General features: G+C 32.4%; 1 protein-coding gene across 3 annotated transcripts; it reads left to right on the top strand.

The window, feature by feature from the left end:
- Positions 1-10,301: 10,301 nt before the first annotated feature.
- On the top strand, positions 10,302-12,025 carry LOC18443262 (cytochrome P450 76C4-like). Of its 3 annotated transcripts, none has more exons than XR_016049056.1 (2): positions 10,302-11,224; positions 11,322-12,025. XR_016049056.1 is itself a non-coding variant. In XM_088857827.1 (2 exons), the coding sequence occupies exon 2, from the start codon at positions 11,357-11,359 to the stop codon at positions 11,912-11,914; it is 558 nt and encodes a 185-aa protein (XP_088713953.1). In that variant the 5' UTR covers positions 11,089-11,224; positions 11,322-11,356; the 3' UTR covers positions 11,915-12,025. The 3 variants fall into 3 exon arrangements, 1 of the variants encoding a protein (XP_088713953.1); XR_016049055.1 differs by having other exon boundaries at positions 11,306-12,025; XM_088857827.1 differs by having other exon boundaries at positions 11,089-11,224.
- The last annotated feature ends 2,330 nt before the right edge of the window (positions 12,026-14,355 follow it).

Here is a 14,355-nt window from a genome sequence, read left to right as displayed (position 1 = left end):
GAAAATAAAGTATGAGAAAAAGAATCGATAAAAAACAAGCAACAAGCAAAATAAATACATAAATAAATAAATAACAAAAAAAGAATACCAAAATTTACGTGGTTTGTCACAGATGAGACTACATCCACGGGTAAAGACGATCAATGTTTTCACTAAATCAAAGAAAGAAAATTACAAGGCAACTTACTTGAGAACCGGAGACTCAATCTCTCATAAAACCTTATTCTCTATAATTTTCTCCCTCTACAAAATCCCCAAAAGTTTCTTTTTATTTTTCTCTATGCACTTTCTCTAAAGTGCACCTATGTATGGCCCATTTTCCACACATGCTTGCTCTATAGAAAAGCATCTTTTTATTAGGAGAATAAAGCCCCAAAACCAAGTACGTATCAAACCACTCTCCACTTTTCTAACTTTATCAACAAGGAACCTATCTATGTAGACCTAAGGCTTTATCTTAATCTAAGTAGGACTTATCCATAAATGTACATCCAAAATAATAGACTCTACCCAAATAAATAAGAAACCTAAATTAGAGGAAACCAATCTTTTAAAATTAGGAATTCAATAAATCAAGATAAATATCAACAAAATGATGGTCGTACAATATATAAAATAGTTTATTTTTTCTTCCAACTTAACAATCGAATATGGATCAATAGTTACTTTTTTTAACAAAACATCCTTGTGAATTCTAATTTGAGTTCCAATCAAATTGATAATAAATATATAAATAAAATAGAATTTTGACATTTATACTAATAATGGCATCAGTACTAAAAATGGTGCCCCAAAGAGCACCACATACTCTTTACATGTAAATATCAAGGGCAAGAAAGTTACAAGACTTTTTCCCCCTAATTTGTGCTAAATCTAACGGGTGTGGTTTGTATTGAGCCGGCCTCTAAACAATCAAACTAAAAGGCACCTTTAAATAGTATCAAGAAATATGGTTTCAATATTGAAAATCTTTGTGATAATCTTAAAATTTATTTTTATCTGTAATTATGAAATTTAAAGCTTAAAAAATAGTGTAAATACAACAGATATATGAAAACTTGAAAATTGATGGTCCAAAAATACCTTACAAGATGCATTATTTCGAAAACTTGAAATCCATTGTTTTTCTCATGTCTATTCATCTTGATGCGGAGATGATGGTATTTGGACATCAAAACAACCTCTTTTAATAAAATTTTTGAGGTGAGCTTGTTTAAATTTTTTCCAAAACTAAATCAGTCTAGAACTGGTAAAGAAAGTGGTTCCGTCAAATTTTGGCCGTAGAGAAGTTGATGCAACATACAAACCTCACCCTTAAATCAAGCACTGTCACCTGCTGGTTACTCAGTACTTGTCCAGTAATTGAGTGAAAAACTTTTATCCAAAAACTTTATCAAAGAATAGACTTAAAAATTACGACCGTACATATAACAAAAAGTCAACAAATATATGTTATTTATGCGGAGGACCTGCCTGCCAATTTATTTCATTTTAGTTTTCAAGCTTTAGCCCAAGTTTCAAACAACTACTTATTGATTTTTTTCTTTCATTGACAGGGCTTTCCGTTGTCAAAAACCTGAAATAGGCCTATTTATCCGGCAATGTTTAAAAACATTAGACTGCCCTACTCTTTGCACTTCACCTTTGCCATCATTTAGTCCGATGTCTAGAACATCTGTTGCTTCTTGTTAAATTTAATTTTCAAGCAGTCCGATGTTCTATTTATCGTACCGATTTTTGTTTGGGTGACCGATTTTTTTTTGAGGTGAGTTAGTGGGGAATGGGCAAAATTTAATTTTCAAGCAGTCTGATGTTCTATTTATCGTACCGATTTTTTTTTGGGTGAGTTAGTGGGGAATGGGCAAAATTTAATTTTCAAGCAATCTGATGTTCTATTTATCGTACCGAATTTTTTTTGGGTGAGTTAGTGGGGAATGGGCTCCTACTCTGGTAGAAATTGAACCTAAGATGTAGCGTTGTAAATCATTAAGTGCTGATCAATTAAGCCCAAGCTTTTTTTCTATCATACAGAGCGATCTGATGATTTAAACATCACTTATTGCTACTAAAAGTTTGTGTTCTTTTGGTAACATATGGTCTTTTTGAAAACCTTGTTGCCTAAAATAAATAACTATAACCGTTTCATGCAAGAAAAAAAAATAGTAGCCATTAGCGTATAATGGATAGAACATCCATCCGCATGAAAAATAAAATTCAACACGGAGCGGTGCCATGCGGTTGAAAGGGTAGGGTATTTTGATGTTTTAAACATCGGACTTCTCTATAAATGAGCATATTATAGGTTTTTGAGGACGAATAGTACTACGAAAATAAGAAAATAAAAAAAAAAGCAATAAACAGTCAGATGTTTAAAACATGAAAAAATAAAAAAAAGAAAATTCAATAAGCAATCCGATGTTTTGATGTTTTAAACATCGGATTTCTCTATAAATAGGCATATTCTAGCTTTTTGAGGGTGAACAGTACTGCAAATATAAAAGAAAAAATAGAAATAAATAAACAGTTTGATGTTTGAAACATAAGAAAATAAAAAAAGAAAATTCAATAAGCAATCCGATGTTTTGATGTTTTAAACATCGGATTTCTCTATAAATGGGCATATTCTAGGTTTTTGATGGCAAAAAGTATTGTGAATAAAAGAAAAAAAATAAATAAATCAATATACAATATGATGTTTGAAACATGAGAAAATAAAGTCCGACGTTAACATGAGATCAGAGGAAAAGTCAATAATAATAATAATTATTATAATAATAATAAGAAAATAATAGTGGGAAAAATTTCGGCATAAATAACGTATATTTGTGGACCTTTCCATTATATCCGGAAATAAAAATACTTTAAAAGTAATTTCTGATTTTTTTTAGGTAAGGTATTCAGCGATTTGATGGGTTTTCCTCGTGAGAGATTGAAAGGCCGCCCCACAGTAATGCAGCCGACAAAACCAAATTACAAATTACATCTGAAAATGATGGGGATTTAATGAGGCTTACTCCTTAAGAAAGTGCAGGCAATATAAATGGGCATATTCTAGGTTTTTTGATGGTGAACAGTACTGCGAATATAATAAAATAAATAAATAAACAGTATGATGTTTGAAACATGAGAAAATAAAGTCCAACGTTTGAAACATGAGATCATAGGAAAAGTCAATAATAATAATAATAATAATAATAATAATAATAATAATAATGGTGGGAAAAATCTCGGCATAAATAACATATATTTGTGGACCTTTCCATTATATCCGGAAATAAAAATAGTTCCAAAGTAATTTCTGATTGTTTTTAAGCAAGGTTATGAGCGATTTGATGAGTTTTACTCGTGAGAGATTGAAAGGCCGCCCAACGGTAATGCAGTCGACAAAACCAAATTACAAATTACATCTAAAAATCATGGGGATTTGATGAGGCTTACTTTTTAAGAAAGTGCACGCAATATAAATGGGCATATTCAAAGTTTTTGATGGCGAACAGTATCGTGAATAAAAAATAAATAAATCATCAAACAGTATGATGTTTGAAACATGAGAAAATAAAGTCCGATGTTTTAAACATGAGATCAGAGGAAAACTCAATAATAATAATAATAATAATAATAATAATAATAATAGTAATAGTGGGAAAAATCTCGGCATAAATAACATGTATTTGAAGACCTTTCCATTATATCCGGAAATAAAAATAGTTCAAAAGTACGTTCTGATTTTTTTTAGGTAAGGTTAAGAGTGATTTGATGGGTTTTCCTCATGGGAGATTGAAAGGCCGCCCCACAGTAATGCAACCGACAAAACCAAATTACAAATTACATCTAAAAATTGAGGGGATTTGATGAGGCTTACTCCTTAAAAAGGTGCATGCAATATAAACGAACATATTCTAGGTTTTTGATGGCGAACAGTACAGTGCATATAAGAAAATAAGTAAATAAATCAATAACCAGCAAGATGTTTGAAATCTGAGATCAGAGGAAAAGTCAATAATAACAATAATAATAATAATAATAATAATAATAATAATAATAATAATAATAATAATAATAACAATAATAACAATAACAATAACAATAATAATAATAATAATAATAATAATAATAATAATAATAATAATAATAATAATAATAATAATAATAATAATAATAATAATAATAATAATAATAATAATAATAATAATAATAATAATAATAATAATAATAATAATAATAATAATAATAATAATAATAATAATAATAATAATAATAATAATAATAGTGAGAAAAATCTCGGCATAAATAACATATATTTGTGGACCTTTCCATTATGTCCGGAAATAAAAATAGTTCAAATGTAATTTCTGATTTTTTTAGGTAATGTTATGAGCGATTTGATGGGTTTTCCTCATGAGAGATTTAAAGGCTGCCCCACAGTAATGCAGCCGACAAAACCCAATTACAATTTACATCAGAAAATTGTGGGGATTTGATGAGGCTTACTCTTTAAGAAAGTGCCGGCAATATAAATGGGCATATTCTAGGTTTTTGATTGCGAATAGTACTGTGAATATAATCAAATAATAAAATAAATAAATAGATCAATACACAGTATGATGTTTGAAACATGAGAAAATAAAGTCCGACGATTGAACCATGAGATCAGAGGAAAAGTTAATAATAATAATAATAATAATAATGATAGTGGGAAAAATCTCGGCATAAATAACATATATTTGTGGACCTTTCCATTATAGCCGGAAATAAAAATAGTTCAAAATCAATTTCTGATTTTTTTTAGGTAAGGTTAAGAGTGATTTGATGGGTTTTCCTCATGAGAGATTGAAAGGCCGCCCCACAGTAATGCAGCCGACAAAACCAAATTACAAATTACATCTGAAAATTGTGGGGATTTGATGAGGCTTACTCCTTAAGAAGGTGCAGGCAATATAAATGGGCATATTCTAGGTTTTTGATGGCGAACAGTACAGTGAATATAAGAAAATAAATAAATAAATCAATAAACAGTAAGAAGTTTGAAACATGAGAAAATAAAGTCCAACGTTTGAAACATGAGATCAGAGGAAAAGTCAATAATAATAATAATAATAATAATAATAATAATAATGGAAAAACTCTCGGCATAAATAACCTATATTTGTGGAACTTTCTATTATATCTGGAAAAAAGAACAGTTCAAAAATAAGTTCTTATTTTTTTTTTGGTAAGGTTATGGGCGATTTGATGGGTTTTCCTCGTGAGATATTGAAAGGCCGCCCCACAGTAATGTAGCCGACAAAACCAAATTACAAATTACATTTGAAAATTATGGGAATTTGATGGGGCTTACTCCTTAAGAAAGTGCAGGCAATATAAATGGGCATATTCTAGGTTTTTTATTGCGAATAATACTGTGAATATAAGAAAAAAAAAAAATAGATCAATATATAGTATGATGTTTGAAACATGAGAAAATGAGGTCCTACGTTTGAAACATGAGATCAGAGGAAAAGTCAATAATAATAATAAAAATAATAGTGGGAAAAATCTTGGCATAAATAACATATATTTGTGGACCTTTCCATTATATCCGGAAATAAAAATCGTTCAAAAGTTTTTTCTGATTTTTTTTAGGTAAGGTTAAGAGTGATTTGATGTGTTTTCTTCATGAGAGATTGAAAGGCCGCCCCACAGTAATGCAGGCGATAAAACCAAATTACAAATTACATCTGAAAATTGTGGGGATTTGATGAGGCTTACTCCTTAAGAAGGTGCAGGCAGTATAAATAGGCATATTCTAGGTTTTTGATGGCGAACAGTACTGTGAATATAAGAAAATAAATCAATAAACAGTAGGAAGTTTGAAACATGAGAAAATAAAGTCCAACGTTTGAAACATGATATCAGAGAAAAAGTCAATAATAATAATAATAATAATAATAATAATAATAATAATAATAATAGTAGTAGTGGGAAAACTCTCAGCATAAATAACTTATATATGTAGAACTTTCCATTATATCTGGAAATAAAAAAAGTTCAAAAATAATTTCTTATTTTTTTTAGGTAAGGTTATGGGCGATTTGATGGGTTTTCCTCGTGAGAGATTGAAAGTCCGCCCCACAGTTATGTAGCTGACAAAACCAAATTAGAAATTACTTCTGAAAATTGTGGGAATTTGATGAGGCTTACTCCATAAGAAAGTGCACGCAATATAAATGGGCATATTCTAGGTTTTTTATTGCGAATAGTACTGTGAATATAAGAAAAAAAATAAATAGATCAATATACAGTATGATATTTGAAACGTGAGAAAATAAATCCTACGTTTGAAACATGAGATCAGAGGAAAAGTCAATAATAATAATAATAATAAATGTTGGAAAAATCTCGGAATAAATAACATATATTTGTGGACCTTTCCATTATATCCGGAAATAAAAATAGTTCAAAAGTAATTGCTGATTTTTTTTAGGTAAGGTTAAGAGTGATTTGAAGTGTTTTCCTCATGAGAGATTGAAAGGCCGCCCCACAGTAATGGAACCGACAAAACCAAATTACAAATTACGTCTGAAAATTGTGGGGATTTTATGAGGCATTCTCCTTAAGAAGGTGCAGGCAATATAATTGGGCATATTCTAGGTTTTTGATGGCAAACAGTACTGTGAATATAAGAAAATAAATAAATAAATCAATAAACAATACGAAGTTTGAAACAAGAGAAAATAAAGTCCAGCGTTTGAAACATGAGATCAGAGGAAAAGTCAATAATAATAATAATAATAATAGTGGGAAAACTGTGGGCATAAATAACTTATATTTGTGGAACTTTCCATTATATTTGGAAATAAAAACAGTTGAAAAGTAATTTCTTATTTTTTTTAGGTAAGGTTATGGGCGATTTGATGGGTTTTCCTCGTGAGAGTTTGAAAGGCCGCCCCACAGTAATGTAGCCGACAAAACGAAATTACAAATTACATCTAAAAATTGTGGGAATTTTATGAGGCTTACTCCTTAAGAAAGTGCAGGCCATATAAATGGGCATATTCCAGGTTTTTGATTGCGAATAGTACTGTGAATATAAGAAAATAAATAAATATATCAATACACAGTATGATGTTTGAAACATGAGAAAATAAATTCCGACGTTTGAACATGAGATCAGAGGAAAAGTCCATAATAATATTAATAATAATAGTAGAAAAAATCTCAGCATAAATAACAAATATTTTTTGACCTTTCCATTATATCCAGAAATAAAAAAAGTTCAAAAGTAATTTCTGATTTTTTTAGGTAAGGTTAAGAGCGATTCGATGGGTTTTCCTCATGAGAGATTGAAAGGCCGCCCCACAGTAATGCAGCCGACAACACCAAATTACAAACTACATCTGAAAATTGTGGGGATTTGATGAGGCTTACTCCTTAAGAAGGTGTAGGCAATATAAATGGGCATATTCTAGGTTTTTGATGGCGAACAGTACAGTGAATATAAGAAAATAAATAAATAAATCAATAAACAGTTAGAAGTTTGAAACATGAGAAAATAAAGTCCAACGTTTGAAACATGAGATCAGAGGAAAAGTCATTAAAATTAATAATAATAATAATAATAATAATAATAATAATAATAATAATAATAATGGGAAAACTCTCGGCATAAATAACTTATATTTGTGGAACTTTCCATTATATCTGGAAATAAAAACAGTTTAAAAGTAATTTCTTATTTTTTTAAGTAAGGTTATGGGCGATTTGATGGGTTTTCCTCGTGAGAGATTGAAAGGCCGCCCCACAGTAATGTAGCCGACAAAACCAAATTACAAATTACATCTTAAAATTGTGGGGATTTGATGAGGCTTACACTTTAAGAAAGCGCATGCAATATAAATGGGCATTTTCTAGGTTTTTAATTGCGAATAGTACTGTGAATATAAGAAAAAAAATAAATAGATCAATATACAGTATGATGTTTGAAACATGAGAAAATAAAGTCCGACGTTTGAAACATGAGATCAGAGGAAAAGTCCAAAATAATAATAATAATAATAATAGTGGGAAAAATCTCGTCATAAATAACATATATTTGTGGACCTTTCCATTATATCCGGAAATAAAAATAGTTCAAAAGTACTTTCTGAATTTTTTATAGGTAAGGATAAGAGCGATTTGATGCGTTTTCCTCGTGAGAGATTGAAAGGCTGCCCCACAATAAGGTAGCCGACAAAACCAAATTAGAAATTAAATCTGAAAATTGTGGGGATTTTATGAGGCTTACTCCATAAGAAAGTGCAGACAATATAAATGGGCATATTCTAGGTTTTCGATGGCAAACAGTATTGTGAATATAAGAAATAAATAAATAAATAAATCAATGAACAGTATGATGTTTGAAACATGAGAAATAAAGTCCGATGTTTGAAACATGAGATCGGAAGAAAAGTCAGTAATAATAATAATAAAAATAGTAATAATAATAATAATAATAATAATAATAATAATAATAATAATAATAATAATTGAAAAAATCTCGGCATAAATAACATATATTTGGGGACCTTTCCATTATATTCGGAAATAGAAATAGTTTCAAAGTAATTACGGATTTTTTTTAGGTCAGGTTATGAGCAATTTGATGGGTTTTCCTCATGAGATATTGAAAGGCTGCCCCAAAGAAAATAAAGTCCGATGTTTGAAACATGAGATCAGAAAAAAAGTCAATAATAATAATAATAATAATAGTGGGAAAAATCTCGGTATAAATAACATATATTTGTGGACCTTTCCATTATATCGGAGAACAAAAATAGTTCAAAAGTAATTTCTGATTTTTTTTAGGTAAGGTTAAGATCGATTTGATGGGTTTTTCTCATGATAGAACGAAAGGCCGCCTCACAGTAATGCAACCGACAAAACCAAATTACAAATTATATCTGAAAATTGTGGGGATTTGATGAGGCTTACTCCTTAAGAAAGTGTAGGCAATATAAATGGTCATATTCTAGGTTTTTGACTACGAACAGTACTATGAATATAAATAAATAAATAAATAAATCAATAAACAATATGATGTTTGATACATGAGAAAATAAAGTTCGACGTTTGAAAATGAGATCAGAGGAAAAGTCAATAATAATAATAATAATAATAATAATAATAATAATAATAATAATAATTATAATTGTGGGAAAAATCTCGACATAAATATCATATATTTGTGGACCTTTCCATTATATCCGGAAAAAAAAAAAGTTCAAAAGTAATGTCTGATTTATTTTAGGTAAGGTTATGAGCGATTTGATGGGTTTTCCTCGTGAGAGATTGAAAGGCTGCCCCACAATAATGCAGCTGACAAAACCAAATTTCCAATTACATCTGAAAATTGTGGGGATTTGATGTGGCTTACTCCTTTAGAAAGTGCAGGCAATTTAAATGGATATATTCTAGGTTTTTGATGGGGAACAGTAATGTGAATATAAGAAAATAAATAAATAAAACAATAAACAGTATGATGTTTGAAACATGAGAAAATAAAGTCCGACTTTTAAAACATGAGATTAGAGGAAAAGTCAATAATAATAATAATAATAATAGTGGGAAAAATCTAGGCATAAATAACATATATTTGTTGACCTTTTCATTATATCCGAGAAAAAAAATAGTTCAAAAGTAATTTTTGTTTTTTTTTAGGTAAAGTTATGAGCGATTTGATGGGTTTTCCTCGTGAGAGATTGAAATGCCACCCCACAATAATGCAGCCGACAAAACCAAATTACAAATTACATCTGAAAATTGTGTGGATTTGATGAGGCTTACTCCTTTATAAAGTGCTGGCAATATAAGTGGGCGGGCATATTCAAGGTTTTTGATGGCGAACAGTAATGTGAATATAAGAAATAAATAAATAAATAAATCAATGAATTGTATGATGTTTGAAACATGAAAAAATAAAGGTCCGACGTTTGAAACATGAGATCAGAGGAAAAGTCAATATCAATAATAATAGTAATAGTGGAAAAAATCTCGGCATAAATAACATATATTTGTGGACCTTCCATTATATCCGGAAATAAAAATAGTTCAAAAGTAATTTCTGAATTTTTCTTTAGGTAAGGTTGTGAGTGATTTGATGGGGTTTCCTTGCGAGAGATTGAAAGGCCGCCGCCCAACAATAATGCAGCCGACAAAACCAAATTACAAATTACATATGGGGATTTGATGGGGCGTACTCCTTAAAAACGTGCAGACAATAGATCGAATGGCCATCGCTTGATGAAGATAAAGAGTATAAATGCCGAACTAGTGGTGGGGACGATAAACTGAGGTAGAGAGAGTTAGGGAGAAAAACACGATCCCCATGGATTGGGTTTCGGTGGCATGGGTCATGTCCATGTTGATATGCGTCCATACCATTATCGTAAGGGCATGCAGTTTCACGACCAGGAAGCTTCCTCCCGGCCCGAAAGGCCTCCCCTTGGTCGGAAGCCTCTTAGAGTTTGGAAACCGACCCCATGAAGCCCTCGCGACCTTGGCAAAGACCCATGGCCCCCTCATGACCCTGCGCCTCGGACTCCAGACTATGGTCGTTGTCTCCTCTTCCGACATGGCCAAGGAGGTGTACCAAAAGAACGACCACGCACTTGCCGGCCGTTTCATACCCTTAGCACTCAAGGTCGAGTCTCATGACCAGAACACCCTCGTTTGGGCCCAGATCGGCCCCCAATGGCGCAACTTCCGCCGTTTCTGCACAACCCAGCTCTTCACCAAGCAACGGCTTAAGTCCCAGGAAGTCCTCCGCCACCAAAAAGTGCGACAAATGGTCGGCCTCATAGAAAAGGACTCTGCAGCAAAGCGAGCGGTGGCCATACGTCGAGTTGCTTTACTTACTGCCCTCAATCTCTTATGGAACATCATCTTCTCGATTGACATGGTTGATCCCGAGTCCGAGTCTGCATAAGAACTCCCGGAGCTCTTATCGTCGCTCGGCGAGGTGATCGCACGGCCTAACATCGCAGACTTCTTCCCACCGCTTAGGCCTTTCGATCCACAGGGGATTCAGCGCCAGGCTGCGGGCTGCATCAAGAAGTTCCATCAAATATTTAACGACAAAATTGAGGAGCGTTTGAGGTCGAGAGAGAGTGGGTGTCCAAGATGCGGAGACTTCCTCGACAGTTTGCTTGACCCTATCGATGAGAAGGGATCCAAATTCAGTCGTGCAGAGATCTTGGCTCTAATTTTGGTAACATTTTTTTCCCTCTTAATTTTTCCTTTTTCCCTGATGGATTCTGAAATGTTGTAAGTCTGATTCGACCTTTCCCAGGAGCTGAATTTGGCAGGTGCTAGTACGGCAGCTGTAGTAGTGGAATGGGCGATGGCCGAATTGCTACAAAACCCTGAGAAGATGGCCACTGTTAAGCAGGAGCTTTCGAAGACAGTGGGGTATGAGCGCCCAGTCGAAGAGGCAGACATGGATCGCCTCCCATACCTGCAAGCAGTTATAAAAGAAACTCTGCGGTTTCACCCACCCGGGCCACTTTTCCTCCCTCACAGGGCCAACGCCACCGTAGAAGTAGCCGGCTTCATCATACCGAAGAACACAACAGTGGTGATAAACTACTGGGCGATCTCTAGAGAAGCTTGTACCTGGGAGAACCCGACAACCTTTTCACCGGAGAGATTCATGGGGTCGGATATCAATTACAAGGGGAGAGATTTCAGTTTTATTCCATTTGGAGGAGGCAGGAGGATTTGCCCTGGCCTTCCTCTTGGAGAACGCATGGTGCAGCTGCTGCTCGCTTCTCTGCTGCACTCCTTCGAGTGGGAGCTTCCCCTTGGGTGCAAACCAGAAGAAATGGATATGAGTGACAAGTTAGGCCTGGCTTTGCATAAAAAAGTGCCATTAGAAGCCATCCCCATGAAAAAAAATTAGATAGGAGTGCATACAGGATTTCCAATTATATAAGGTGATATTGTTTTAAGGAATTTTACTTAATGGTGTCTAGCATTTGGTTTTAATGCAACTTCACGGACAAGTATGCTATTTCTGTTTTATATAGATATATATATATATATATATAATATATGAGTTTGTAGTTAACAACCCCTCCAAATGTAAAGGTTGAAGTTACTAGGGGTTGTGATGAGTGTATGTATCAAAACAATTATTATTTTTTATTAAAAAATTATTTAAATAGGTAATTTTACCATTAAACAATAACAAATTTGAAATTTTTACAAAAGTACGATGGCATTTTGGAAGTTAGTGTCTCAGAAACTTTATTTATAGAGTGTCATTATCTTTTAGTTAAAATTTCAATTTTACCCCTTATGGAGATGACAAAATTACCCTTTATCTTGTAGTAATATTTATAAAATTACCCCATAAAAGCAGTTTTTTTTTAAAAAATAGATTACAAAATGAATAAATCCACCCTTCACAACTCTCTCTATAGGACCCTCCCCCCACCTATGTACGTAGGACCCCAAAGGATCACTATTAAAATTTACACAGATCTCTAAAAAAGTTATTATAAATAGACTTAACTTTTCTATAGATCCATACCAAATTTAATGGTGATCCTTTTGGGTCCTACACACATGGGTGGGGGAGGATCCTCCATATATATATATAGTAATGATCCTATGAGACCCTCTCACATGTGAGTAGGACTTCAATGGATCACCATTAAATTTGCCACAGATCCCTAGAAAAGTTATTACATGGGTGTGAAACTTGACTTTTCTAGAGATATGTGTGAAATTTAATGGTGATCTTTTGGGTCATACAATAATTCTGATTAAAGCCATCTTAACCATCTACTTAGATCTAATAGCTGTGACTAGGGGTCACATATACTATATATGTTGGTGGGGTGAGGTGTACTAAAAGACAATTTACTTTCAGTATATGGAGGTCACAATGATTCTTGGCTATTGTGTGTGAAATATGATAAGTTGACAACATTCAAGAAATTTATTATCTTAAGTGTCCATCAATGGCACATCCCAGACACCTAATTTTACATATAACTCCCCATAATTGTTGTGATTTCTTTGTACCAAAAATAAATGGTCTCATTATAGCATGGTGAATAATGTTTTCACAAATTATTTGTTTCTATATTTTTATTAGGTATGCCTCACTAAGATGTACACACGCTCCAAATTTCAGATCATTCCGATTTGTAGAAAAAAATTAAAATTCAAATACCCTCGAACAACTATGATCGTCAGATTGGCGCAGATTCGATTTGAGCCGTTGGGTGTTTACTGTAACGGTGCGCACATGGACGTATAGGAACTTTTTCCTCTTTCTTTCTCTCTCTCTATATATATATATATATATATATATATATATATATATTAGTTGGGGTTCCCATTCTAACTGATTTGGTACCTTTAACATATGAAAGGTTCCATGTACCCATTTTTTCTTTTTTTTTGAATTTTTTGTCCATTGAATAATTAATTGTCCCATACACTCATCTTTCTTTCTTGTTTGTAATTTATTTTTCGGGTGTGTTTTGTACATGGCTTCGACTTTAATCAATGATAAGTACAGTGGATCGTTAAATGATGTGGAATGATGCACTTTTTATTGTCTAAAACTTATGTGAAAGCTTGGAAATCCATTTTTACCCCAATTATAAAATCAAAGCATCAAAAGTGGTGCAGGTCGATTAAGTCTACAAACGCATGGAACTTTGGAAGATGGACGGTCTAGATAACCCTACACCCCAAGGTCGAGATATCAATTCGAGCCTTTTCCAATATACATTAGTACAAATTCACTTTGGCATGAGATTTATAAATTTAGAACCCTAAAAATAGTCTAGATTATAATCGAAAGAATTCAAATATACGGTTCACAAAATGGTACAAGATAGACTATTTTTAATATTCAATTTTATTTTTTTGAGGAATTCACATATGGATTGGATAAAAGATTAAAGTCCTACTTTTTTTAAAAAAAAATTTAAAAAGTCTAATTTTCAAACCACGTAAAATATGAAAATACATATATATTTTTTAATAAAAAGTTCTTGGTAAGTCTACCCACTCTATGTTCACCTGGGTTTTTAAAGGTTTTAGGATTCGAGACAAATCTTAAATCGGTGCAAATTTATTTTTGTCTCAGATGTATAGCTCTAAAAACAATATAGATTACAAGATGAAATGTGACAATTGAAAAGGTGAAATGTAAGATTACAAGATAGACATTTTGTATGATACAAATTCCCTTTTTGAAGAGCTTACATACAAACTGGCTTGATCTATAATTTGAGCCATATCATGTTATGGCTTACTTTTTTGAGATTTTTTCTTTTTTAATATTTTCTCTCAAGGCTAAAAGTCCAACTTTTTAACCTC

The sequence above is a fragment of the Amborella trichopoda genome, chromosome 2 (assembly GCF_054954075.1).
Source record: "Amborella trichopoda isolate Santa Cruz 75 chromosome 2, AtrichopodaSantaCruz75HAP2 v2.0, whole genome shotgun sequence".
In the NCBI taxonomy this organism is placed as follows: Eukaryota; Viridiplantae; Streptophyta; class Magnoliopsida; order Amborellales; family Amborellaceae; genus Amborella; species Amborella trichopoda.
The sequence above is the reverse complement of the archived record's forward strand: the minus strand, read 5'-3'. Positions and strand labels throughout refer to the sequence as shown.